At 42.3% G+C, this 25,395-nt stretch overlaps 2 protein-coding genes across 2 annotated transcripts in view; both read left to right on the top strand.

Annotated features, from left to right (window-relative positions):
• LOC121478433 overlaps positions 1–25,395 on the top strand; it is a 94,356-nt gene that overhangs the window by 30,432 nt on the left and 38,529 nt on the right. The window lies entirely within an intron of this gene.
• LOC121485639 (elongin-C-like) lies at positions 4,212–5,033 on the top strand. Its single transcript, XM_041746263.1, has one exon. The coding sequence runs from the start codon at positions 4,668–4,670 to the stop codon at positions 5,004–5,006; it is 339 nt and encodes a 112-aa protein (XP_041602197.1). The 5' UTR covers positions 4,212–4,667; the 3' UTR covers positions 5,007–5,033.

The following is a 25,395-nucleotide window of genomic DNA, read 5'->3' as shown; positions in this document are numbered from 1 at the left end:
GGGGCTTAGCATAAGCAACTCCATTTTGGCCCTATTATCTTGTTTTTAATGTCCCTTTTCTGCACTTACAGAATGTTCTAGTACAGAGCCCTTCTGTGACATGATAATTTCAGGAGAACCAGAATTTATGCAATTCAGAAAAAGAACTACATTTTAAATATATCCCATTTTCCTAAAGCACCTTAAAGTCTTCAAGAAAGGTAAAAAGGAAATAATGTGGCAGGTATCAGGGAGAAGTCTCCTGCTGCCTCTCTGTTTAGGAGAGTCTAGCCCCCAGACTTGGGTCTAGCCACTATGACATTGAAAGAGGTGTGTGTTGACATCCTGAAACCAGTATTTCTGGTGCCTTTCTTTTAGTGAGAATGCATATGCAGAATGCAAGTTGGGCGTTCACAGTGATCTCACAACCCAGCAGCCTTAGAGTCTCTGTCTCTTTCCCTCTCTGTTCTCTTCTGCTTTCCTCAAACTGCCTTCTTCTCTGCTACTTCACTGCTATCAACTATTTGTGTCCCTCCCAAAATTCTTATGTTGAAGTGCTAACCCCTAGAATGATAGTGTTAGGAGGTGGGATCTTTAGTATGTGATTAGTTCATTTGGGAGGAGCCTTCATAATTGGGAGTAGTGTTCTTAAAAAAAAAAAAAAAAAAGCCTTCACAGGCTCCCTAGCCCCTTCTGCCAAATGAGATTACAGTGAGAAGATGACCATCAACAAGAACGAAGACCCTCACCAGACAAGAACCACGATCTTGGATATCCCAGCCTTCAGAATACTGAAAAAAATAAGCATCTCTTGTTTATATGCCACCCAGTCTAAGTCTTGGTACAGTAGCCCAAAAAGACTAAGACACTCACCTGCTCCCTCTTACCTTTTTCGATGTGTACCTTTTCATTAATTCCTATAGCCTCTCTACCCCCTGAAGGAGTTAGTGGAAAGTAGGAACTGTCAGAATGGAGACAAAGTGACTTGGTACCTTCTGTGTTTTTGCACCAGGATTTTTGGTTACATTATTCCCCGAACAACCCTGAGAAGTGGACATTACTATCTCCATTTTACAGAGGAGAAAACTGTGGTTCAGAGAGCAGTACCTGATCTGACCAAAGACACCTCTTTAGGAAGAGAAGTCATGTACACTCAGGTACCCCTGCCTCTGCCCACACTGGTGGTGTGGCCTAGAGTTATCAGTGCTTGCTCTCCTGCATGTTTCACCTTGCAGGGGCTTGCCCAGCCTCTCAGTGGTCTACCTCATTAATTAATTAATTAAAAGAACATCTCCATAATTGCTGTAACTCTATAATACTGTGCAGGAGGCTAGCCATACAGACATGTGCATGATGGGATGGAGTGACAGATCAGGCAAGGCATCAGATGATGGGTCCCAACTAAGACAACTCACAGGACAGGAAGCAGTGTCCAGTATATGGCAGAGGAGAAAAGGGCTATAATTAAGTACGAGGGGAGGTCTGGCCGCACTGTCTTTTTCCACTCAGATCCAGTTCCCATGCTTCTGTATTTTTTTTTTAAGATTTTATTTATTCATTCATGAGAGACACACACACACAGAGAGAGAGAGAGGCAGAGACACAGGCAGAGGGAGAAGCAGGCTGCATGCAGGGAGCCCGACATGGGACTCGATCCCGGGACTCCAGGATCACACCCTGAGCCAAAAGCAGGAGCTAAACTGCTGAGCCACCCAGGGATCCCCCTGTCCTTTAATGTCACCTGAGACATTTGTTTCTACCAGAGTTTTTGCCTACCGCCCAAGGCAAGGAACAAGAATAAATGGCACTTTCTTATCTGTCCCATACTTCCCTCTTTCCTCCCCAAAGATGCTGTGGAGGCATCCTATATCCCAGCTCATGGCCTCTCCATTAGCTGACTTTCTGTCTCCTAGCTGGCAGAGCTGGAGTTGATGGTGTCTGTAGGCAGAAAATTTATGGACTCCATTGGCAGTGATTAATTTTCTGTGTGGGCTTCTTAATTTTAATTCGTTTGAGATTTAGTTTATTTATGTGATCATTTGTTTGTAGCTTTTCCTAAACTCTGCCCTTAGAAGTCAAAAGAACAGAGAAATAGAAATTCTAAGAAAGAGCCAAACAGAAATGCTAGATGTCAAAAACACTATAACAGAAATAAAGAAAAGACTACCTAAGGGAGTCTACTACTAACAAAGACTACTAGTAACTGGACAGGATTGAGGAAAGAATCGTTGAGCTTCAGGATATTTTAATAAAAGTTCTAAAACTGAAAAGCAAAGAGAAAAAAAGACAGTATCTAAGAATGTAGGATAATTGCAGAAAGGGTAACATACAGTTAATGGAAATGTCAGAAGGAGAAGAAAAAGAGATTAACTGAAGCAATTTTTGAAATACAAATGGCTGAGAATTTCCCTGTACTCTTGCCAAACACTTGTCAAACCACTGATCCAGGAAACTCAGAGAAAAAGCAAGATAAGATAAATCCCAAAACTACACCTAAGACATGTCATTTTCAAACCATAGAAAGCCAGAAACAAAAAAAGTCCTGAAAAAATTGTTTTAAACCACTTTACCTGTAGTGAAGCAAAGATAAAAATTATATCCAACTTCTTGGAAACCATACCAGCAAGAAAGAGAGGGGGTGAAGTATTTAGTGTGATAGAAAAAAAGCCTCACCAACCTAGAATTTACATACCCTGTGGAATTATCCTTCAAAAGTGAAGAAGAAATACTTTCTCGGACAAAAATACACAAACACACACTATGTATATATACACATATATATGTGTATATATATGTGTTTGTATATATATATATATATTTAAATATATTTTTTCTTATTATAATGTATTTGTAGTACAAATACATTACATAGTACAAATACAATACATAGTACTCCATGTAGTACATGGAGCAGTATTGTGTTACTTGAAAGTAGATTCAGGTTAGTTTTAAATGTGTTTTGCAAAGTTTTATTAAGAAATGTAAAAAAAAGCAAATAAATGTTATTATGCTAAGGAGAGAAATTAGAATCCTATAAAATGCCCAGTTAAAACCACAAGAAGCAGAAAAGAGTGAAAAACAAAAATAGAAACAAAGAATAAAAGCAACAAATAGAAAACTGTAATAAGGGACGCCTGATTGGCTCAGTGGTTTAGCACCGCCTTCAGCTCAGGGCGTGATCTTGGAGACCTGGGATCGAGTCCCACATCGGGTTCCCTGCATGCAGCCTGCTTCTCCCTCTGCCTGTGTCTCTCCTTCTCTCTCTCTCTCTGTGTCTCTCATGAATGAATAAATAAAATCTTAAAAAGAAAAACTGTGTAATAAATTCAGATATTAATCCAACTATATCAGTACTGATGTTGAACATCAATGACCCAAATGCAGTAATCAAAAAACATTGTCAGGATAGGTTAAAAAAAAAATGACCTAACTACGTATTGTCTACAAGAAACCTATTTTTAAAATAAAGATGCATAGGGACACCAGGGTAGCTCAATGGTTGAGCGTCTGCCTTTGGTTCAGGTCATGATCCCAGGGTCCTGGGATCAAGTCCTGCATCGAGCTCCTGAAGGGAGCCTGCTTCTCCCTCTGCCTGTGTCTCTGCCTCTCTCTCTCTGTGTCTTATAAATGGATAAATAAAGTCTTTAAAAATAAAATAAAGACACATGTAGATTAAAAGTAAATGATGGAGAGACAGATCTTATGCTAACACTAACCAAAAGAAAACAAGAGTAGCTATATTAATTTCAAACAGAATAAACTTCTGAACAAAGAAATGTATCAGGGGTAAAGGGGACCATTACATAATAATATAAAGGGTCAGTTGTTAGAGAGGATGTAACAGTTTTTAATGTGTATGAACCTAAATGCAGAATGTCAAAATATGTGAGGGAAAAACTGACAGAACTGCAAGAAGAAATAAATCAATATACTCACTATTGACTGGGAACTTCAGCATTTGTCACAGAAATGGGCAGATCCAATGTGGAGAAAATCACTGAAGGTTTGCTTGACATCAACAGCACCTTCAATAGACTAATTCATCCAACAGCAGCATGTTACACATTTGTCTCAGATTCACATGAAACTATTTAATAGTCCACATTCAACCACAAAACACACAATTTTAAAAGGATATTAATTGTGTAGTATCTACTCTCAAACCACATGGATTAAGCTAGAAATCAATAATCAGAAGATGGTTGGAAATTCCCCAAAACACTTAGAGATTAAAATGTACTTCTAAATGAGACATGGGGCAAGAAAGAAATCTTGAGGAAAATTTTTGAAATATTTTCAACTAAATGAAAATGAAAACTAATCAAAATTAATGGAACATAGTGCAAGCAGTGTTTAGAGGGTAATTTATATCAGTAACTGCATATGTTGAAAAAGATCTAATATCAATCATTTAAACTGCCCCTTAGGAAACTAGAAAAAGAGCCCATTAAGTTCAAAGTAAGCAGAAGAAAATAAATAATGAAAATTAGAGCATAAATAAATAACATTGAAAACAAGAAATCAAAAGAGAGAAAACAAATGACATTAAAAAGCTTGTTTTTGGGCCCTGGAGTGGAGGCTGTGGCGGTGCGTGGGGAGCCGGCACGGTGAATATGGTGGCTGCAAGGCTGACGAGAAACAACTACTAAAGTTCCTGTCGAAGTAAAGTAGAATTTCATAAGAACATAATGGATGGAGAAGAGAAAACCTATGGTGGCTGTGAAGGCCCTGATGCCATGTATGTCAAATTGATATCTTCAGATGGTCATGAATTTATTGTAAAAAGAGAACATGCACTAACATCCGGAACAATAAAAGCCATGTTGAGTGGCCCAGGTCAGTTGGCTGAGAATGAAACTAATGAAGTCAATTTTAGAGAGATCCCTTCACATGTGCTATCAAAAGTATGCATGTATTTTACTTACAAGGTTCACTACACTAACAGCTCCACAGAGATTCCTGAATTCCCAATTGCACCTGAAATTGCACTGGAACTGCTGATGGCTGCGAACTTCCTAGATTGTTAAATAAAATAAATTATAATAAACTGTTAACTTTTTTCAGTATTTAAAAAAAAAGCTTGTTTTTTTAAAAGATGATAAAATTGATAAACTTCTAGCTGGTCTAAGAAAAAGGAGAACACACAACTAACCAGAAGTTAACAAGAGGATGTCACTTTAGAATCCGTGGACACTGAAAGGGTTATCAAGGCATACTGTACCCACAAATTTGATAGCCTGGATTAAATAGACCAACTCCTTGAAAGACACTATCTGTCAAAATTTACACAAGAAATAGACAATATAAATAGGCCATAGCCACTACAGAAATTGAATTAATAATTAATTTTCCAAAACAAAAAGCACCAGATTTCAGGATATAAGGTAAAAATAGGAAAGTAAATCCCTTTCTTATAAAGCAGCAATGAGCTAGTGGAATTTGAAAATAAACACAATACCACCCACATTAGTACCCCAAAAATAAAATGCTTAGGTATAAATCTAACAAGATATATACAAGACTATATGAAGACAACTACAAAACTCTGATTAAAGATATTAAACTAAATAAATGAAAAATTTCAGGTTCATGGATAGGAACACTCAATATGGTTAAGATTTCACTGTTCCCCAAATTGATCTATAGATTTAATGCAATTCTAATAAAAATTCCAGAAATTCTTTTTTTGTGGCTATCAACTAACTGATGCTAAAGTTTACTTAGAGAAACAAAGACCCTGAATAGCCAACACAATATTGAGAGAGAACAAAGAGAGCTGACACTACCCAACTTCAGGAACTAAATGTAAAGATATAGTAATCACGTGGCACCTGGGTGGCTCAGTGGTTGAGCATCAATCACCCTTTTGCTCAGGTTGTGATCCCAGGGTCATAAGATTGAGTCCTGCATCAGGCTTCCCACGGGGAGCCTGCTTCTCCCTCTGCCTGTGTCTCTGCCTCTCTTTCTGTATCTCTCATGAATAAATAAACAATTTTTTTAAAAAAAAAGATAATCAGGCAGTATTGTATTGGAGAAACAAAGAGATCAATGGAGCAGTATAGAAAACCCACAGTAGTATAAACACCCACAAAAATATAGTCAGATGATACTTGACAAAGGAGCAAAGGCAGTACAATTGAGAAGATTGTTTTTTCAACAAATGCTGGAACAACTAAATGTCTACATGCAAGAAATTAACCTAGACTTTACACTTTTCACAAAAATTAACTCAAAATAGATCACAGATCTAAATATAAAATGCAAATCTATAAATCTTATAGAAAATAGAAAACTTCTATAACATTGGGTTTGGCAGTGATCTTTTAAATAAAACAATAGAAACAATTCACAAAAGAAATAATTTTCTGGACTTCATTAAAACTTTTTATTCTGCTAAAACAATGAAAAGAATTAAAAGACAAGCCACAGACTTGGAGAAAATATTTGCAGAAGACATCTGTTAAAGGACTGTTATATAAAAAATATAAAGAACCCTTAAAATTCGGGACACCTGGATGGCTCAGTGGTTGAGCATCTGCCTTCAGCTCAGGGTGTGATCCCAGGAACCCTTTGCCTATTCTCTCTCTCTCTCTCTCTCTCTCATAAATAAATAAACAAAATCTTAAAAAAAAAAAGAAAGAAAGAAAGAAAAGAAACCCTTAAAATTCAGTAAAAAAACTTAATTTAAAATGGCAAAAAATCTTAACAGACACCTCAGCAAAAATACAGATGGCAAATAAGCACATAGAAAGATGCTTTGCATCTTATATTATCTGGAAAATTCAAAGCAACCATAAGATACCCCTACACACCTATTAGAATGGTCAAACTAAGCGCTGACACTGAAGGATGTAGAGTAACATTCTTATTCATTGCTGATGGGTTTGAAAAATGGTACCACCACTTTGGAGGAAAGTTTGCTATTTTCTTAGAAAACTAAACATACTCTTATCATCCGGTAAGTCATGCTCCTTGCTGTTACCTAGAGTTGAAAATATCTTCTTTACATAAAAACCTGTAAACAGACATTTATAGGAATTTTATCCATAGTTGCCATAACTTAGAAGCAACCAAGATGTCCTTAAGTATGTGAAGAGGTTAAAAAAACAAACAAACAAACAAAAAAAACCCAAAAAAACCACTAGGATATATCCAGAAAAAGGAGTGTATTATTCAGTGATAAAAAGAAATGAGCTATCATGCCATGAAAAGGCATGGAAAAATGTTAAACGCATATTACTAAGTGAAAGAAGTCAATCCGAAAAGGCTGCATATTGTATGCATATTCCAACTATATGACATTCGGTAACTCCAGCTGTATAGTCTTAGAGCATATGAAAAGGCAAAAGTAGGATGACTAGAAAAAGATCAGTGGTTGCCAGGGTCAAAGCGGATGGAAGGAGGTTTAGGCAGAACACTGAAACTTCTCTGTAGAATACAGTAATGATAGATGTGTGTCATTGTACCTTTGTCCAAACCCATAGATTGTACACGGGGATTGAACCCGAACATAAACTTTGGACTTCAGCTGATTGTGATGTGTCAATATAGGTTCATAAATTGAAACAAAAGTACCACTTTAGTGGAGATTGTAGATAATGCTGGAGGTTAATCATGTGTGCAGACAAGGGGGATGTGGGACAAATGTGTACCTTTCTCTCAATCTTGCTCTGAACCTAAAATTGCTGTAAAAATAAAATTTATTAAAAACTAAAAAGCTCTGCCTTTCTGGACCTTCTTTATCAGGTAGACTAAACAGAAGACAACATACAAAAATTGAATAAATATTTAACATCGTTCTCTTATTATTAGGAGAGCATCTTCCTTCTTTGAGATAGCTCCAGTCTCTGTTCTGGTGTTTCCCTATAATGGGCCTCCCTTTCTTCATCTTGGTAGCATCATCAGCTGTCAGTCCTTTGGGAATCTTTGTCTCTTGAGTTTTCTCGCTCTTTGTAGGGTGAAAAAGGCCAAGGCCTCATACCACTGTCCATGTTTGTCAGGCCCATGGAGGAGAGGACACAAGTAGGAGCTGGCTCTTGGCATTTCCAGTTTATGCATAACCCAGTTGGAGCTCAGCCACTGACTGGTGCCCTGGCCCTGCCCTCCTTCTGCCCTGCCAGGCTGGCTGTGACATTGCCTAGAATCACCAATAGAGCTCCTGTCTATATCCATTTGGTTATTTCTCAGGATTAGGCCTTGGTTCCCAGTTATTTCTCCAGATTTAGAGGTGTTTAGTCTCATACTTTTCTTTTCCCCAAAGATTTTATTTCACAGAGAGAGTGTGAGAAGACCAGAGAGCAGGGGGAGTGGGAGAGGAAGAATCAGGCTCTCTGCTGAGCAGGAAATCCAGCACAGGGACTCAATCCCAAGATTCTGGGATCATAACCTGAGCCAAAGACAGAGGCTTAACCGACTAAGTCACCCAGACAGCCCTTGTAGCCACACACTTCTCATCTCATGGTCTGTTGTGCCACAAGAGGAAGAAGCAAAGGTAAGTAAAAAATCAGACCACCAAGCTCTCTCTGGCTGCAAGGGGGACCACAGGAGGAAGACACAGGGTGGCTCCTTATTTGTCCACCTCCCACTCCAGCACCTATCTCTAAGCGGGAAGAAAGCCCATCTGCTGTGGGGCTGTGTTGATTGATGACAGAGCCCCTTGCTCCCTAAACAGGTTTGGCTTAGAGCCTTTTCTTCTCTCCCTCATCAAGTTCAGTTCCTCACCCTGAGCAAACACCTCAATATGATGTTTTTCTTCCAAAGTACATTTAGTACAATAACAAATCCAGGATGTTTGACAGTCATCTTAGTAGTAGCAATTATTCCATTTCTGCTCAATGCATTGGATACATTTCATGAAAATTTGCATTTTTTGAAACATTGGGCTTGAACTCAGGACCCTGAGATCAAGACCTGAACTGAGATTAAGAGCCAGAGAGTTAACAGACTGAACCGCCCAGGTGCCCTGGGAACTTGCGTTCTTAATCCTCATTGGCATCAACCCTTATTGGGCTTCAACCCTCCCGAGATCTGAGCCCTCATACCAGGTTGTTTCCTTTGCTCCTCATGAGGGGGTCACAGGAAGTGTTGTCTTTGGCCTTCATTCCATCTGGCAGGTGTATCTCTGCACCTCTTCAGAGGGGACACTGTGTGGACACCTGGTTCTGGTAGCTCCATCTCCCCTGTGCAAGATTGTGTCAGGGTTATGGGTTAATGTGATGTTGAGGACGGAAGCTAAAATCCTAGCCCTTTACCTTTTAAGGTTTCACTGCAGGTGACAAAGATGGGAGTTCTTGGCAAAGAAGTCAGCCCATAAAGACACCTAAGACTGGAAACTTTGGGGAAAAATAGAGCAAACCCAGACTGTTAAATACACTTAATAGAACCCAGTTGTGAGGCCCAACACACCTTCTGAACATCCTTGGTTCCCAATTGGAAAGCATTTGAGATTCTTGAGTCAGTGCTAGTCGCTAAACATGGTGATGCCTCTGTACAGGACAGTACTCTTGCACATAGGTCTTGCCAATCTTTGCTTACATGTTCTGTGCCTCCAGAAGCCTGACATTCTGCATTCAGGCTGAATCACTCATCATGTAAGAATTTCAGTGTAGAAGATGAGGAGTCGAGCCAATGTAGCCCAAACGTCAGAATCTCTGGAGCTGTTTTCCTCTTGAAACTCATAGCCCAGACTGGCCTGGATGGAGTAAAAAGCTGAGGCCTGCACTCCAGACAATGGCCACTGCAGTATACTCTGCTCAAGCCTCCCCCCCCCCCCCGCTCATAATTAGCGGCTCTAATTCAGACACCTCTCCTTCCCCAAATTAGGATTCTGCTCCAGATTCAGAAGGAATTATATCTGATGAATCCTGGATATCTCCTCACCTCCTTTCCTAGTACTAATGGAAAAAGACCCGCAGATCTCTGGATCTTCAGCATCACAGAAAAACTCCACATTCTGTGCCATGGCCTTGGTGACTTGTGATGTCTTGTGTTAGCCTGAACTCTGCCACTACTCCATAATGCAGGTCTTGACTTCCATGCTTAGCTTCATTCACAGCCCTAGGGCTCTTCCTCATGTCTGTTACAGGTCAGGAAGAGCTTGTCAGTTAAGTGAACCAGGGCCAGGAATCAGTGTTGGCCAGAACCAGCCTGAGGTGGTAATAAAAACTGTGTAATTCTGAGAGAAGACACGTAAGATTTCTGAGAGAAGACTGATAAGATTGAAGATTGCGATTTCCTGCCACTTCAGGTAAAAAGCATGGAAATTCTACTGTCCTGGCCATTGAGGGGAATGTCCAAAGGGTCGAGAAGACTTGTACGAGATGGTAGGACAGAAGAGAGACAATCTCATTCTTTGGACAAGTTGTTTGTTATGTGTAGGGTCCATAGGGACCAAGAAAACAAACAAGGGAATAGAGAAATGGCACAGATACAATCTAGGTAATGATACACAGGTAAGGCCTAAAGGGACTGACCTGAGAAGAGGTAGGCTCAATACAGGCCTGACAGGGTGCATGCTAGCTAATAAAAAATATCAACAAAAGAGAATCTTCAGGCCCAGTCTCCTCCACAGGCTACAGATGCTATTAGTCTTCCCCACAGAATTCAGCCTCAGATACCAGATGCCCTGGGTTGCCTATCATTGATCCAGGAGGAAGGAGAGCATGGCTGATCCAGTGCCCCTTCACCTCTGCAGACACCATCACCTCATGGAAGCACTGGTCTAGATGTGTGTGTCCAAGGATTTACAGTTGTCTGAAAGGAGATGTCGAGCATGGTGACTGGCTTGATTCCAGTAATCCCATATACCACATACTGATTCTAATCATAAGGTCAGGAGTTGGGCTCTGCCCTAGTCATGCCTAGATGATGAATCCCACTTTACTCCTTTCTCTACTTGGCTGAATAAAGTGTGGGAGGTGTTTACTGTGAGGTCCCTCTTAACATGTCTCATCAGGCCAAACCCTCCATGTGAAAAGCAGAGGAGAATAATTAAATATGCCCCTTCCCAAATACTGAGATGCCCAAGATTTACCTCATGCCCATTATTCACTGAATGGGACAGATCCTGACTGTTCTGTGAATCTTTAATACTGAATTAAACTGGAGCAATTCCATTCTTTATTTTTAGGAAAATAAGGTCCTCATTAAAGCTTTACATTTCTGTCCATTTCTGAATTATCTCATCCCATGGTTTTTTACCTGTCTATGAGATGGGGCTTATTGGGGCAGGTCAGGAAGACCTGCTCAGCAGGTCTGACATTTTGAACTGCAGTGGACGGGATAGCACTAATAGCACTGTTTTCTGAGCCACAGAAAACAAGGGATGGTTTAAAAAGCAACTAAACTACAAATGAAGGAAACTCCATCATTAACCCTAGAGCATCAACACCCACACCCACTTCTGCTCCAGCTATCCTGCAAGTGACCATGGCACAAAGGACCCCAGGACTACCTGGTCATGTCCTCTTAAGCTCCAGCCATCCCACCACTGTGCCCCCACATGGACACCTTGGGCACCCCCCAGCCCATGCCCATGTCAGCTCCAGTCACCCTGCCAGGGTACCCCCTACATGGAGTACCGTGGGACCCTCTGACTTTGCTGTCTTCCTGTACAGTTGTCTTACCAGGGAGGCCTCAGTGTAGAGTGCCCTGAGACCTCCAGCCATACCTGCTAGAGCTCCTGCCAGCCAGCCAGTGCCACAAGGCACAGCGAACCGAGGGAATGTTCTTACACAAGGACACTTCTTCGAATCTGTAAGAGATAGCTATTGAGCCTGATTCATAGAAACAAAATATCAAAACTAAAGATACAGAAATATATGCTCCAAATGAATGAATAAGACAAAACATTAGGAAAAAAAAAACAAAATAAAACAAAGATAAGCAATCTACCTGATAGAGTTTGAAGTAATGGTCATAAAAATGCTCACTGGATTTGAGAGAGTGGATAAATTCAGAATTTTAACAAAGAGTATAAAAACCAATCAGTTTTTTAAAAATACAGTAACTGAAATGAAAACACATTAGAGCAAATGAACAGCAGATTAGAGGATGCATAAAATGGATCAGTGATCTAAAAGGGTATGGAAAACACCCAAAATGAACTAAAGAAAAAGGAATTTTAAAAATGAGAAGTTAAGGGACCTCTGGGACAACATCAAGCATCCAAACATTTGCTCTATAGGGGTCCCAGAAAGAGAAGAGATAGAAGAAGGGGCAGAAAACTTATTTGAAGAAAATAATACCTAAAAACTTCCCAAACTTGGGAAAGGAAAAAGACATCAAAATCCAGAAAGCAGAAGAGCTCCAAACAAGATGAACCCAAAGAAGTTTACACCAAGACACATAATAATTAAAATGTCAAAGATTAAAGATAGAGAATCTTAAAAGCAGCAAGAAAAAAGCAACTAGCTGTAGACAAAGGAAATCCCATAAGGCTAACAATTGATTTTTCAGCAAAAATTTTGCAGGCTGGAAGAGAGTGGCATGATATATTTAAAGTGTTGAAAGGAAAAAAATCTAAAATCAGTAATACTGTATCCAGAAAGATTATCATTCATAATTGAAGGAGAGATAAAGAACTTCCCAGACAAACAAAACTTAAAATAGTTTATCACCACTAAATTGGTACAAGAAGTAGGAGCTTCTTTAAGTGGAAAACTATAAGAAAATTATAAAAGAAAAAAATGTCATGCATAAAAGGAAATTTATACTAAAGATAATAGATCAATCAGTTATAAAGCTACTGTGACTATTAAAAAACAAAGTAATAAAATCTGTTATATCTAAAAATTAAGGGATTTACAAAATAAAATGTAAAATGTGACATCATATACATAAAACATGGAGGAGATTGAGTAAAATTGTGGTGCTTTTGTTAGGGATTCACACTTATATGGCCATCAACTAAATATAAACTACTGTATACTTAGAATGATTACCTCATGGTAATCACAAACCAAAATCCTATAATAGATACAGAAAAAAAAAAATGAAGGAAAAGAGAGCCAAGCATAACACTAAAGAAAGTCATCAATCACAAGAAGAAAAAAAAATAGCAGGAGAAGGAACACAGGACTACAAAAACAACCCGAAAACAATTAATAAAATGGCAATAAGTACATATCTACCAATAATTAACTTTAAACGTAAATGGCATAAATGCTCCAACCGAAAGACAGGGTGCCTAGAGTGGATAAAAAAACAAGACTCATCTGTATGCTGCCTACAAGAGACTCACTTCAGACCTAAAGACACATACACAATGAAAATGGAGGGAATAAAAAGATATTCCATGCAAATAGAAATTAATCTTTTAAAGTTGGAGTAGCAATACTTTTTTCAGACGAGACTTTAAAACAAAGATGGTGGAGGAGGGTTAAGATGGTGGAGGAGTAGGGCAACCCTAAGCTTGCCTCCTCCCTCGAACACAGATAAATAACAAATCATTCTGAACATCCCAAGAAATCAAGGTCTCAAATGTCTTAGAGAACAAAGATGCACATCTACAAGTAGAAAAAACAACCCATGGAAGGTAGGAGCTGTGGAGAGCTGATTTGGGGGAGGAAAGAGCCCTGATCTCAGAGGGGAGAAAGAGAGAGAATGAAAATACGCGCAGAGAATTGCACAAGAAAACTCTTCTCCAAAACCATTGACTGGGAGAAGGAGAGGGTTTAAATACTGCCAGTTTTTCATAACAGTGGAGTGCAGTCTGAACTTCCGGAAGTCAGCACCATCACTAGGGTTACACCTGGTGGTCTTCTCTGATGGAGAAGAAAGGTAGAGCCCTGGGAATGGGCAGCACCATCTGAGGATCTTCTGGGTCACACAGGGAGAAGCAGTTTCCTTGCTTGGAGTACATTTGGTAGAGGTGATATGGCCTCTTGACCCTGTGGGTGCCATTAAGCTGCCCTGTTCACCAAAGACACTGGCTTAGGGCAACAAACCCTGGCACTGCTGTGTGTTACAATTTACCATAAACTTCAAAACACTGTGTGGTCCTGCAGCTATTTTCTGGGATAAGCTGGCACTGGTCACAACACAGAGAGACCCTTCCCCAGAGGATCAGCATTGGGTCCATGTCCCAAGGACCAGTGTGGGGTTTTGAAACCCAGCCTCATCTGTGATAAAAGACAGGAGTGTTGCACCACCTGGCATGTGGACAGGGTGAAGGCAGGGATCTGATGGAAGCTGGGCATACAAGAGGGGTGATTGCTTGCTCATCTGTGAGGGCTTCCTAAAGCAGGAGCTCCTCATTCTGGAGACAAAAGTGGAGTGAACCCATTTTCACCCGTTGCCCACTAGCAGTGACTGACCTCAGTGAGAGAAAAGTAGCACCACCATGTGGAGACCAGAGCTGCTTACACCCAGCCCCCTCACCCTCACCATGCATCCTGCAGGTCCATCTCCCCTAGGGTAAGTAGAATCTGAGAATCTGAGCAGCAGGCCCCCACATGTACCACATATACTGACCGTAGACTGCTACAAAGCTTCAGCTCCAAGGAGAACAGGATATAGCTTCCTTTATGGTTTTTCATTTGTTTTTGGATTTGTTGGGGTTTTTAATTTTTTTTAAAAAAGCATTTTTTAAATTTTAATGTTTTTAAAATTATTTTTAATTTTTTTTTATCAAGCTTCTCTTAACAAGCAGACAAAAACACACTTAGGATCTACCTTGCTTTCTTCTTTTTAAGTTTTAATTTAATTTTATTTGACAAGACAAAGGAATGACAAGACAGAGGAATTTGCCTCAAAAGAAAGAACAGGAATAAATGATAGCCAGGGATTTAATCAATATAGATAAAAGAAGATATCTGAACTAGAATTTAAAACATGAATAAATGAAATCTTTTTTAAAAATGATGACTATAGATAATATGTACAGAGCCCACTGAGAGGAGGCACATGGAAACCAGGCATTCTGTCCATCAGGTTTTAGGCCCAGGCCTGTTTCTCCTCTGCTATTCCTCATGGGTGATGTGTAACAGTAGTGAGAACTTCTGCAGGAACACTTTTTTGCTCTAAAGTTGGGAGAGTACAATTTGTTATAGAAGGGTTCAGCATATCAGATACTGGAGAAAGAATGTTCTCGTGCTTCCAGTCTGTTTGAAGATATTAGTCTCATTGTAATGTCAGAAGCACCCATTCCAGCCCTGACAGCAATCCCCAGCATAAACCATATATCTGCTTGTCACCACGAGAAGAGTAGGGAGGGGCAGTAAGAATATGAAGCTGCTGTGTCTGCTCCTAGGTAATGTGGCTAATGGCATGACTTCAAGCAAAGTCACTTCACCTCTCTGAGTCTCTGTTTCCACATCTGTAAAATAAAAGTGATAGGTGTCACGACCCCTGGGTTGACATCTAAAACTCTTCAGTGCAAAGACTGGCTCACAGCTTGTTGCCCCAGGGACCCTTGCTAGCTCAGCAGACCCTTGCCTCTTCCCCTGGCAGCTGCAGCATAAGCTGGCCTCCTGCAGCAACAGTATGAAGAGAAACAGCAGCTCTTGCAGTCCCTCCACAGTCAGAGCTACAGACCTATGAGGCACTTTATGGCAATTCCAAGAATGGACTGTAAGGTATGTATTTTCCCTATCCCTCACCCTTACTTAGGATGGGAGTGAGGTTTTTACCTTGGGAGTTGTAGACATCTGGAAAGCTACAGAGTTCTGTCTCAGAAAGACCCCTAACCAGGTGTGGGGCTCCCAAAAAGAAGATAGGGAGCCTTCATACAGAAATACAGAGGCGATGACATGAGTAAGACCCAGGCCACCCATCCCTAGAAACAGGCCACAGAAGTCCAACCTCACCCAGCTAGATGTCCAGAGACAAGTTAGTCAAAGTCTAAAATATACAAGATTTGTTTTAAATATAAAGGATGTCTTGGTGGTACTATCATTTGAAAAGGTCTTGAATAATGTGAATAATCCACACTGACCATCCATGCAGCCAGTGTAGCAGCAGTGTAGCAGTGTAGCTCCCACATTGACCTGTCCCTAGGGAGAAAATTATTATTTTTTAAAAGATTTTATTTATTCATAAGAGATGCAGAAAGGGAGGCAGAGCATAGGCAGAGGGAGAAGTGGGCTCCCTGGAGGGAGCCTGATGTGGGATCGATGCCCAGGACCCTGGGATCATGACCTGAGCCAAAGGCAGACACTTAACCACTGAGCCACGCTCGTGCCCCCTCCCAAGGAGAAAATTAAAAGATAAAAAAAAATTATACCACTAATAGAACCTAAATTTCAAGCCTTGATCTGAGTTTTAAATTCTTTGAGCACTTTTCACCACCTGCTGAAATGAGAATATTTGTATTCCATTATTTGAGAATCTTCTTACATTTCCCCATGCTTTTTCAATCAGAGGGTATTCTAAATGTAAATTTAATAAATCCAAGCAGTCTGGAACAGAGGGCTGATGTCAATATGATGAAAATCAGCAAATACAAACAAAGTCCTGAGCTTGAGCACTAATATCAGTGGTAGAAGTACAAGAGGATGTGCCATCTGTGAGCTTGAGGATGAGGGAGTTAGGTGGGAACACAAACATACAAAGAACTTGTAGATCAAGCTTGTTAGAAAAGCCACCTGACACCACAGTTGTGTTAGAGAGGTGTCCTTATGGTGAGACCATGTCGGAAATACCGTTAGATTATGAGGCACCATCTTGTAAAAGGGACATTGGCAAACCAGGGAACATAACTAACACAGGGACCACAATACTGAGGGACCAGAAATCTCAAACTGGTTGAAGAGACTAAAAATGTTTAGGTCTAGAAAGGATGATGAGGGGGTGAGAACTAGCTTGAAATACTTGAAGAACTTCATGAAAGTGAAGAAAGGGTTGATGTGCTTTGTGTCCCTTGGAGGACAGAACAAGGGGCAAAGGGTGCAGGTTCATGGAATCTACTTAACTGATGCTTCCCTTACCGCTTGAGCCTTCTAGTGAAGGAATGGCTGGTTTTGTAAGTAAGCTCCCCATTCAGGCCCTCTTTATATAGAAAAGATGGTTTGTCAAATATCACATGGAAGCAGTTCTTGCTTTGGGTGGGCGGTTGACTCCCTACCCTTTCAATTCTAAGTTCTTCTGATTATGTTTTAAAATTCCTTAAGCAATCTGGTTTATTAAGAATGTTCACTGTTGGACGAACTTTGAGTTTTCATAAAGCATGACTGAATTTCCTAATTTGCTGGTGAGCCAGAAATTAAGGCAATATAGGGGGAACAGCATGCTGAGAGAATAGCTTATGTACGAAGTCAGGGGAGCATTGGGTCCTGCTTGCCTAGAGGAGAGCTGTGTGTTAGAGGGTGTGAGAAGTCAGGGCAGTTGAAAGAATGGTTGCCAGCATATAGAAGACCTACAAGGCTGGATGAAAGTGTACATTTTACATAGCATACAATGGAAAATGAGTATTTTTTCCTGAGTACAGTAGGTACGTGATGGACACAGAACTCTCTGATGGTAAGGCTGGTGGGACAGCTGGAGTCAGGAGACCTTAGAACCAGGGAAACCTCCTGAACGGGGGAAGTAAAATGATGAGGGTCTAATCTAGGTGCTGTCAGGAAGATTAAGGGGAATACATAGTAATAAGAGCTTTGTGAGAATTTGGATTTAGAGAAAAAAACAGAGGAACATCTTTGGGGTTAGTCTCTGCAAACAGCTTCACCCAGAAATACCTCCCTTTTCATGTCTTACTTTCTCTTTATGGGTCTTTAGGATTCATTTCAAAACTACTACCACTAAAGCCCCATAATCCCTTATTCTTAATTCTACAGTCCAATTAAATCTGTGAATTGAAATCTTTTTCATGCACTTGGTGACAAAACATAACTGAATTAACAAAAGGATATTCATGGCCCTCATTTATCCAACATAGCTCCTTGTGGGAATATGGATGCGCTTGATGAAGGCCTGTAACCAGTATCACTGGGTCATGTGAAACATGGCATATATGGTAAATGCATCCCATTATATCTCCCGTCAGTACTTATCCTCAGATGGTCAACTCAGGGGAAACAGGACCCCACTTCCTATGAATGGGGCACCCAGTCCCCAGACTAGAGCTCCTCAGCAGTTCCAAAAGCACATGACCAACAATGCTCTGCTGGCAGTAGGGCTCAGCTAGCCCTACACCCAGATGCACACCCAACCCAAGGCTAGGTCAGCTGGGTCACCATCAGGCTGAGTGTCAGTCTACACTGCAACACACCAGTGCTTTGAATCCACATGGTGAAGCAGTGGCTTCCAGGTACCATCTCATGCTTAGCCTAGCACCTCCTATTTCCATTCTTTTATGATCTCCCAAGTGTGGCGGCCTCAATCTAAATACACTGTCCCATTTCATCATCTGAACTCCTCGGGGGGTGGGGGGGGTTTGCCTGGGCCTAATGACCAGACCAAGCCACTGAAAGTCTTGTGTAAAGTAAACCAATGATCATGCGTATGTGGCTTTTGTGCAGAAGCCTAGCCTGTGTGTCATGGTGCTTTAGAATGTGTGTATAAATGTATGATACATAAGCATATGTGTTGCTATAGTGATATGCTGACAGTCAATATAACTGGTGAACAGGGTCCATTAGAGGAAATGATACACAGTTCTTTGGGTGGCTAGAAAAGCAAAATGTTATAAAAGAAATAAACATTTTTTCCTTCACCTGCTTTGTTTCCAATTTCAGCACAATCTCCGAGCTGAGTGTGCAAGAGTAGGAAAGATACACTTGTTGAGAAGCTCGTGGTCTAATGCTTGAAATCTAAGTTTACAAGAATATGTTTTTTCTTGTCATTTTGTAAGAATCCCCAGGTGAAAGAGATGAGAGAGTGATTCTTAGATGTGGGCCGACTTAGAATCAGCAATGGAGATTATAGAAGCCACTTCCTGGGCTCTATAGAGTCCCAAGAGATTGAGCTGGTGTGCGGCCCTAGAATCTGCACATTTGACATAAACACCCTAGGTGGTTCTGATACAAGTGGGCTGTGGACCACAGTTTACAGAACCTTCTACAACGTTGTGTCAAAGTTGTAAATAAATTAGTTTTACTTTAATTAAGAACCCATCACTGGGAAGTATATGTCATTCCATAAATGTTGACATAAAAATCTTTAAATATTCCTTAGTTGTGTCCTTTTGCCTTCCAGCACTAAAATAAAACTATCACTCCACAGTTATTTCCCAGAAACAGTTGAAAAATTAAGACTACAAACAACCACTGTCACCACAATCACCACCACCAAAAAGATCCACCAGCAGACTCCTGCCTGCGGTGGAGACCTGCCCCACTTCCATGATGGATGGAGTGGCCTCAACATCTGCTTTCACACCTGGTGGCTTCAGGGCTACATGAGCATGTTTGGCTGTCAGTACGGAGGGGGGGCTCGCTGGCAGAATCAGCAGAATGGGTGAAAAGCCAGCAAAGCCATAAAGTATTAAAGTAGCAAAATGTGAGGCCCTACTACCCTGCGCTTATTCAAATATCCCAGAAACTTTACCTTCATCCCTGTGCTGCTAGGTCTGGTAGGTGTTGATAAAATAATCAGTAATCAATGAAGAACTCAAATATTCCCTCTAAGATATCTATTTTATGTGCATAACATTTATAAAAAGCAACAACATATGTAAATCTCAGATCTGCTCAGGATCCAGTTACAACTCCTTTTTGGGGAAAAAACCTAAAACTATTCTCACATTCCACTCTCTGAGTGTTAAAAAGTAGTTCCCTACCTTAAGAAAACTAGTTGCAAAAAAAAAAAACCCCTACATATCTTTGAGAGGAGGATGCTCCAATATTTAACTTTCTATATGTTAACATCCTTTCCCACTATGCGACAGAAGCAGAGCCCATTCTTAAAAAAAAAAAAAAAAAAAAATCTGCGTGACAACCACAGTCTTCCAATTTGTATTCTTTTTTTTTTTTTTTAATTTTTATTTATTTATGGTAGTCACAGAGAGAGAGAGAGAGGCAGAGACACAGGCAGAGGGAGAAGCAGGCTTCATGCACCGGGAGCCCGACGTGGGATTCGATCCCGGGTCTCCAGGATCGCGCCCTGGGCCAAAGGCAGGCGCCAAACCGCTGCGCCACCCAGGGATCCCTCCAATTTGTATAATTCACCTAAGAACCGTGTTGTGCCCTGTGCAGGGATCAGGGTGTGATCCCACAGGAAAGAATGGAAATGAAAAAGAGGCAAGTACTTCATGTAACACTTAAACATGTAAAACTAGCTCTTGACCTGACAGTCAACCTGCAGAATGTACGCAGGATTTATTACATCCAGCAGATCCTGTACCTGCTCCACCCAATCACACTTGTATTGGTTTCTATTACTGTCCTAACAATTTACCATAAACTTAGTGGCTTAAAAGAATGCACATTTACTATCTCACAGTTCTGTAGGTTAGGATTCCAACCAGGGTCTCACTGGATGAACATCAAGGTGTGTCACCAGGGCTGCCTTCCCTTCTGGAGACTCTAGGGGACAGTCTGACTCTTTGCCTTTTCCAGCACCTAGAGCCTCCTTTCCCATTCCTTGGCTCATGGCCTCTTTCCCCATCTGCAGCACTAGCAACAGCAGGTTGAGTCCTCCTCACAAGGCATCATTCTGACCTTTTCTGCCCTTTCCATTCACAAGGCCCTCGTGTATCTACATGGGGGGTCACCTGGACGATCCAGGATAACCTCATCTCAAGGCCCTTAACATAAAGCACATCTGCAGAGTCCCCTTTGCTATGTGATCCATCATATCCACAGCTTCCAGGGACTGGAATGGGGACCCCCTAGCAGGGGAGGGCATTATTCTGCCTACCACCACACTATTGACTCAGGTGCCAGCTAATAAATATTGGAACTAAAAACATCTTTTCTAGGAGAGAAAATCAGTGAAAATATCAGTGAGGGTGACAAAACATGAGAGACACCTAATTCTGGGAAACAAGGGGTAGTGGAAAGGGAGGTGGGCAGGGGGTTGAGGTGACTGGGTGATGGGCACTTAGCGGGATGAGCACTGGGTGTTATGCTATATGTTGGCAAACTGAACTCCAATAAAAATAAATAAAAACACATTTTCTAATTTTGTCAGTTTAGTAAAATCAAGCCATTACGCCAGAGCACAATCTAGAACAGCAAGGGAAGACGAAGCCAAATTAGAAGCCTAGAAGTGCACCATTCATTGATGACCATAAAATTGCACAGGTACTGGTCTCTTTGGAGTAGTGGTGGTGTTTTCCAGATGTGGCTTTTCCCCCTGCAGAGGCAGACTGATTATAGAAATCTGGTCCAGGGCGAGGAGTGCGGCGGTGGCGGAGCCCGTGTGCCTGGGACCCCGCTCGCCTCTGGCCCCGAGCGCGGGGCTCCTTGGGCGCCTCCCCCGGAGGCCACCAGGCGGCGCGGCGGGCCCTCCCCGGGACTCGCCTGCAAAGGAAGCGGGCAGCGGGGGGATGTGCCGCGAGGCCGGAGGGCGCGGACGCTCCTGACCTGTGCTCGCGCATCCCCGGGGCGGCCCGGGCGGCGCGGCGCGCTTGGCTGTGGAGGCTGAGCTCCTGGGGGAAGCCGTCCCCCTCCTCCGTGCCCTCCAGCCCAGGCTCCGCGCTTTCCCGCGGGCGGCAAGGCTTCCCCCGCGGCCCTCGCAGACCGTGTTGGCGTCCGTGCGCGCGCGGGCAGGTGCGCAGGTGCCCAGGTGTGCAGGTGCGCGCGGGCCGGGAGCGCCCCTGGGGCAGGAGGTTCAGGGAAGAGTGGTGACAAGAAACGCCTAGGGAGGAGGCAAGAGGAGCAGCCGAGCTGAGATACCCAGGTGAGAAGGCAGCGGGAGGCATGTCCCATTTATGAGGATACAGCTCTTCGTGCTGGGCTGATTCCTTTCATTCCAGACTTGTCTGTCCCTGTGGGGTTTTTCCAGATGCCTGGAACTTGACTGGACCACTCACTTGGCTGTGAGTGCGCCTCTAACTGGTGTGCTTCCCCAGCACTGGGTGTTACGGTAACAGGCCAACTGGGTGTGCCCAGAGGTCTTACTGGGTGCTCCTGGGATGCTTAGGGAACGGCCCTGTGGGTGGAGCCCTTTCTGGCGTTTCCTTCTGAGCAGCGCAGGGAGGTGCCTGGGAATCTTTGCCTCTCACTTCCTTTTTTTTCTTTTCTTTTCTTTTTTTTTTTTTGGTATATTTTTTTATTGGAGTTCGATTTCCCAACATACAGCATAAACACCCAGCGCTCATCCCGTCAAGTGCACAGAGGTCTTACTGGGTGCTCCTGGGTTGCTTAGGGAAGGGTCCTGTGGGTGGAGCCCTTTCTGGGGTTTCCTTCTCAGCAGCACAGGGAGGTGCCTGGGAATCTTTGCCCCTCTCTTCCTTGCTTGGGTTGCAGCCCATCCTTTTGGCAAAGCGGTTGTCTCTTGCTCACTCCACCCGGGATAGAAGTCAGTCTGAGCCCCAGGGACACCCTACGAAACCTCAAAGTGGGGACTTCCCCTCAGGCCGTCTTAAACTTCCTTTGGAGGACCTTTGACTGAACAGAAATGATCAAGTCGTTAAAGAATGTCTTCTCGGGTTACCTGGGTGACCAGTTGGTTGGGCTTCTGGCCCTTGATTGTGGCTAGGTTGGTGATCTCGGGGTGGTGGGAGCTGCCTAGTGTGGGGTTCTCGGAGTTGACCAGAGTCCATTTGGAATTCTGTCTCCCTCTTCCTCTGTCCCTACCCCCACTTGCACACCCTAAATAAATAAGTAAATAAAATCTTTAAAAAAAAAAAAAAAGTATCCTACAGAAGTATGTCATCTGGCAAAAATCATTTCCACCACAGACCTCACAGGAACACCCACTCAGCTCTTGGACAGCAGGTCATGGGGCTTCTTGCAATCCTGATAGAGTCAAGCAAAAACTGGTGCTGTGCTTTTTTAAATACAAACCTTAAGGGTTCTCCCTAGCTGTGGGTATATTCTCTGTTCTGTAAAAGTATCAGAATCTGGATCGACATTTTCCAACCTTGATTTTATTTTATTTTTTAAAAGATTTTATTTATTTATTCGTGAGAGACAAAGAGAGAGAGGCAGAGACACAGGCAGAGGGAGGAGAGCAGGCTCCATGCAGGGAGCCTGATGCAGGACTCGATCCCAGGACCCCGGGATCACGCCCTGAGCTAAAGGTGGCAGACGCCCAACTGCCAGCCACCCAGGTGTCCCTCCAACCTTGATTTTAAAAATAGGGGCACTACACCAATGCAGAGTAATAGGAACTGAATCTGCTCTTCTGCCTGCAACAAGAAAACAACACAAACAAAACCAGACAAAATACATGAAATGCAGATTTTCAAGATACTGGACATCAAGTGAAAGAGGTTGGTAATCCCCAAAGGATGGGGAACAAACACATAAGCCCTGCCATTGCTCCCATTTACTGCCTGAGAGAGTTTCCAAGCAAAGTACAGGGAGGGGAAACAAGAGGAGCCCAGTGGACCTCAAGGTGAGGAGGACCCTGTGCTGAGTCCAAGGAGGCCAAGGTAACTAGAGGCCACGGAACAGGGTACCAGGGAGGAGAGAACTGCAGAAAGCCAATCAGGAACATCTGTCTAGAGGCCCCTCCAGCATGCAGCACTGCATGCAGTACTGACCAGGGCCTCCATATGTGGTAAACTACCCAAGGTCAGGGGTACATTATCTGAAAGGATGGGGAACGGGGCACCTGGGTGGCTCAGTCAGTTAATTATCTGCCTTCAGCTCAGATCATGATCCCAGGGTCCTGAGATTGAGCCCCCATCAGGCTTCCTCAGCAGAGAGTCTGCTTCTCCCTCTCTCTCTGTCCCTCCCCCTGCTTGTGCTCTCTCGCTCCCTCTCTCTCTCAAACAAATAAATAAAAATCTTAAAAAAAAAAAAAAAAAAAGGATTAGAGGAACAGTGCCTGGCACTTTTTTTTTTTTTCAGTGCCTGGCACTTATACAGGACTGGGAATGGTGCTTGTTCCCAACAGATAGACTGGAAGAAAAACAAACAAACAAAAAAAACCTTCATACTTCATGGAGAGAGGCGAGTACTAGCATGGAGTACTCAGGGAGGTCTTCCCTTAGGATCTGCGAACTCATTAGGCCTAATTATGCACTGCTCTGGACCACTTAACAAATCCTGAGAGCAAGACCAGAAATGATCAAATTGTTTCCAAGTAAAAGCATCTTTGAACCAAACTCAAAATTTATAGGAACATGAAAATATCCAGCAACCCACAAGGTAAAATACAGAATGTTTGGCATTCCATCAAAGATTTTGAGGTATGCCAAGAGGCAGAGAAATGACCCTTAATGAGGAGACCAGTCAATCCTTTGAAAATGACCCAGAGCTGGCACAGATGTTAGACTCACCAGAGAAGGACATGAAAACATTTACTAAAATGGTAGTCCCTAAATTCAAGACATTTAAGTAGACAAATGGAAAGTATGTAAATGACCCAATATAACTTTAAGAGATGCCAGTGACAGTGTCTAAAAGGAAATTACCAGAAGGGATTGACAGCAATTAGAAAATGCAGAAGAGGGCAGCCCTGGTGGCCCAGCGGTTTAGCTCCACCTTCAGCCCAGGGTGTGATCCTGGAGACCTGGGATCAAGTCCCACGTCAGGCTCCCTGCACGGAGCCTGCTTCTCCCTCTGCCTGTCTCTCACTCTCTCTCTCTCCCTCTGTCTGTCTGTCTCTCTGTCATGAATAAATAAAATATTTTTTTAAAAAATGTAGAAGAAAGACATTAATAGGACCTGTATTGGGTCTGCAGATCCCTTTGGGTGGCACTGCCCCCTTCACGCCAACCCGTGAGCAAAAGATGTCTTCCCATTTCTTTATGTCTTCTTTAACCTGGTGCAGCAATGTCATGGAGAAGTTTTCAGTGTGCAAGTCTTTTGCTTCTCTGAATAGATTTATTCACAGATATTGTTTTGGGTATTACTGTAAAAAAATTTTTTCTTAATTTTCTTTTCAGATTGTTCCTTGCTAATGTATAGAAACAACTGGTTTTTGTCTATCTCGTGCCCTGCAACTTTACAGAATTAGTTTATTGACTCTATTAGTTTTTGAGTGTGGGTTATTGAGGATTTTTCTGCATATAGGAGCATGTCATCCCCAAAAAGAGATTGTTTCATTTCTTCTCTTTCACACTATTTTTGCTTACCTTCAGTTTTGAAAGATATTGGGCCAGGTGTAGATATTGGGTCTACCCCGCCACAGGCCACCCCTGGACTTTGCAGGTCAGAGATGAGTGAGGTTCCCTATTTTGGGTCACCTCCACCCAGGAGTCTTGGATCAGCATGTACAGTCCCGGCCAGGAGAACAGATGGGGAGGGGGAGGAGGCTTGTTCTGTGCAAGCCCAGCTCCAAATGGAAGGACTTCAGTGACCCCTGAAAGCCTCTACAGGGATGGCTCATGGCCTGGGAGCTGCCAGGACATCAGAGGTCAGAAAA

Source organism: Vulpes lagopus, chromosome 2 (assembly GCF_018345385.1).
Source record: "Vulpes lagopus strain Blue_001 chromosome 2, ASM1834538v1, whole genome shotgun sequence".
NCBI classification, from domain to species: domain Eukaryota; kingdom Metazoa; phylum Chordata; class Mammalia; order Carnivora; family Canidae; genus Vulpes; species Vulpes lagopus.
The sequence above is the reverse complement of the archived record's forward strand: the minus strand, read 5'-3'. Positions and strand labels throughout refer to the sequence as shown.

Coding starts and splice junctions, on each gene's coding strand:
- LOC121485639 (XM_041746263.1), top strand. CDS start 4,668: ATGGATGGAGAAGAGAAAACCTATGGTGGCTGTGAAGGCCCTGATGCC.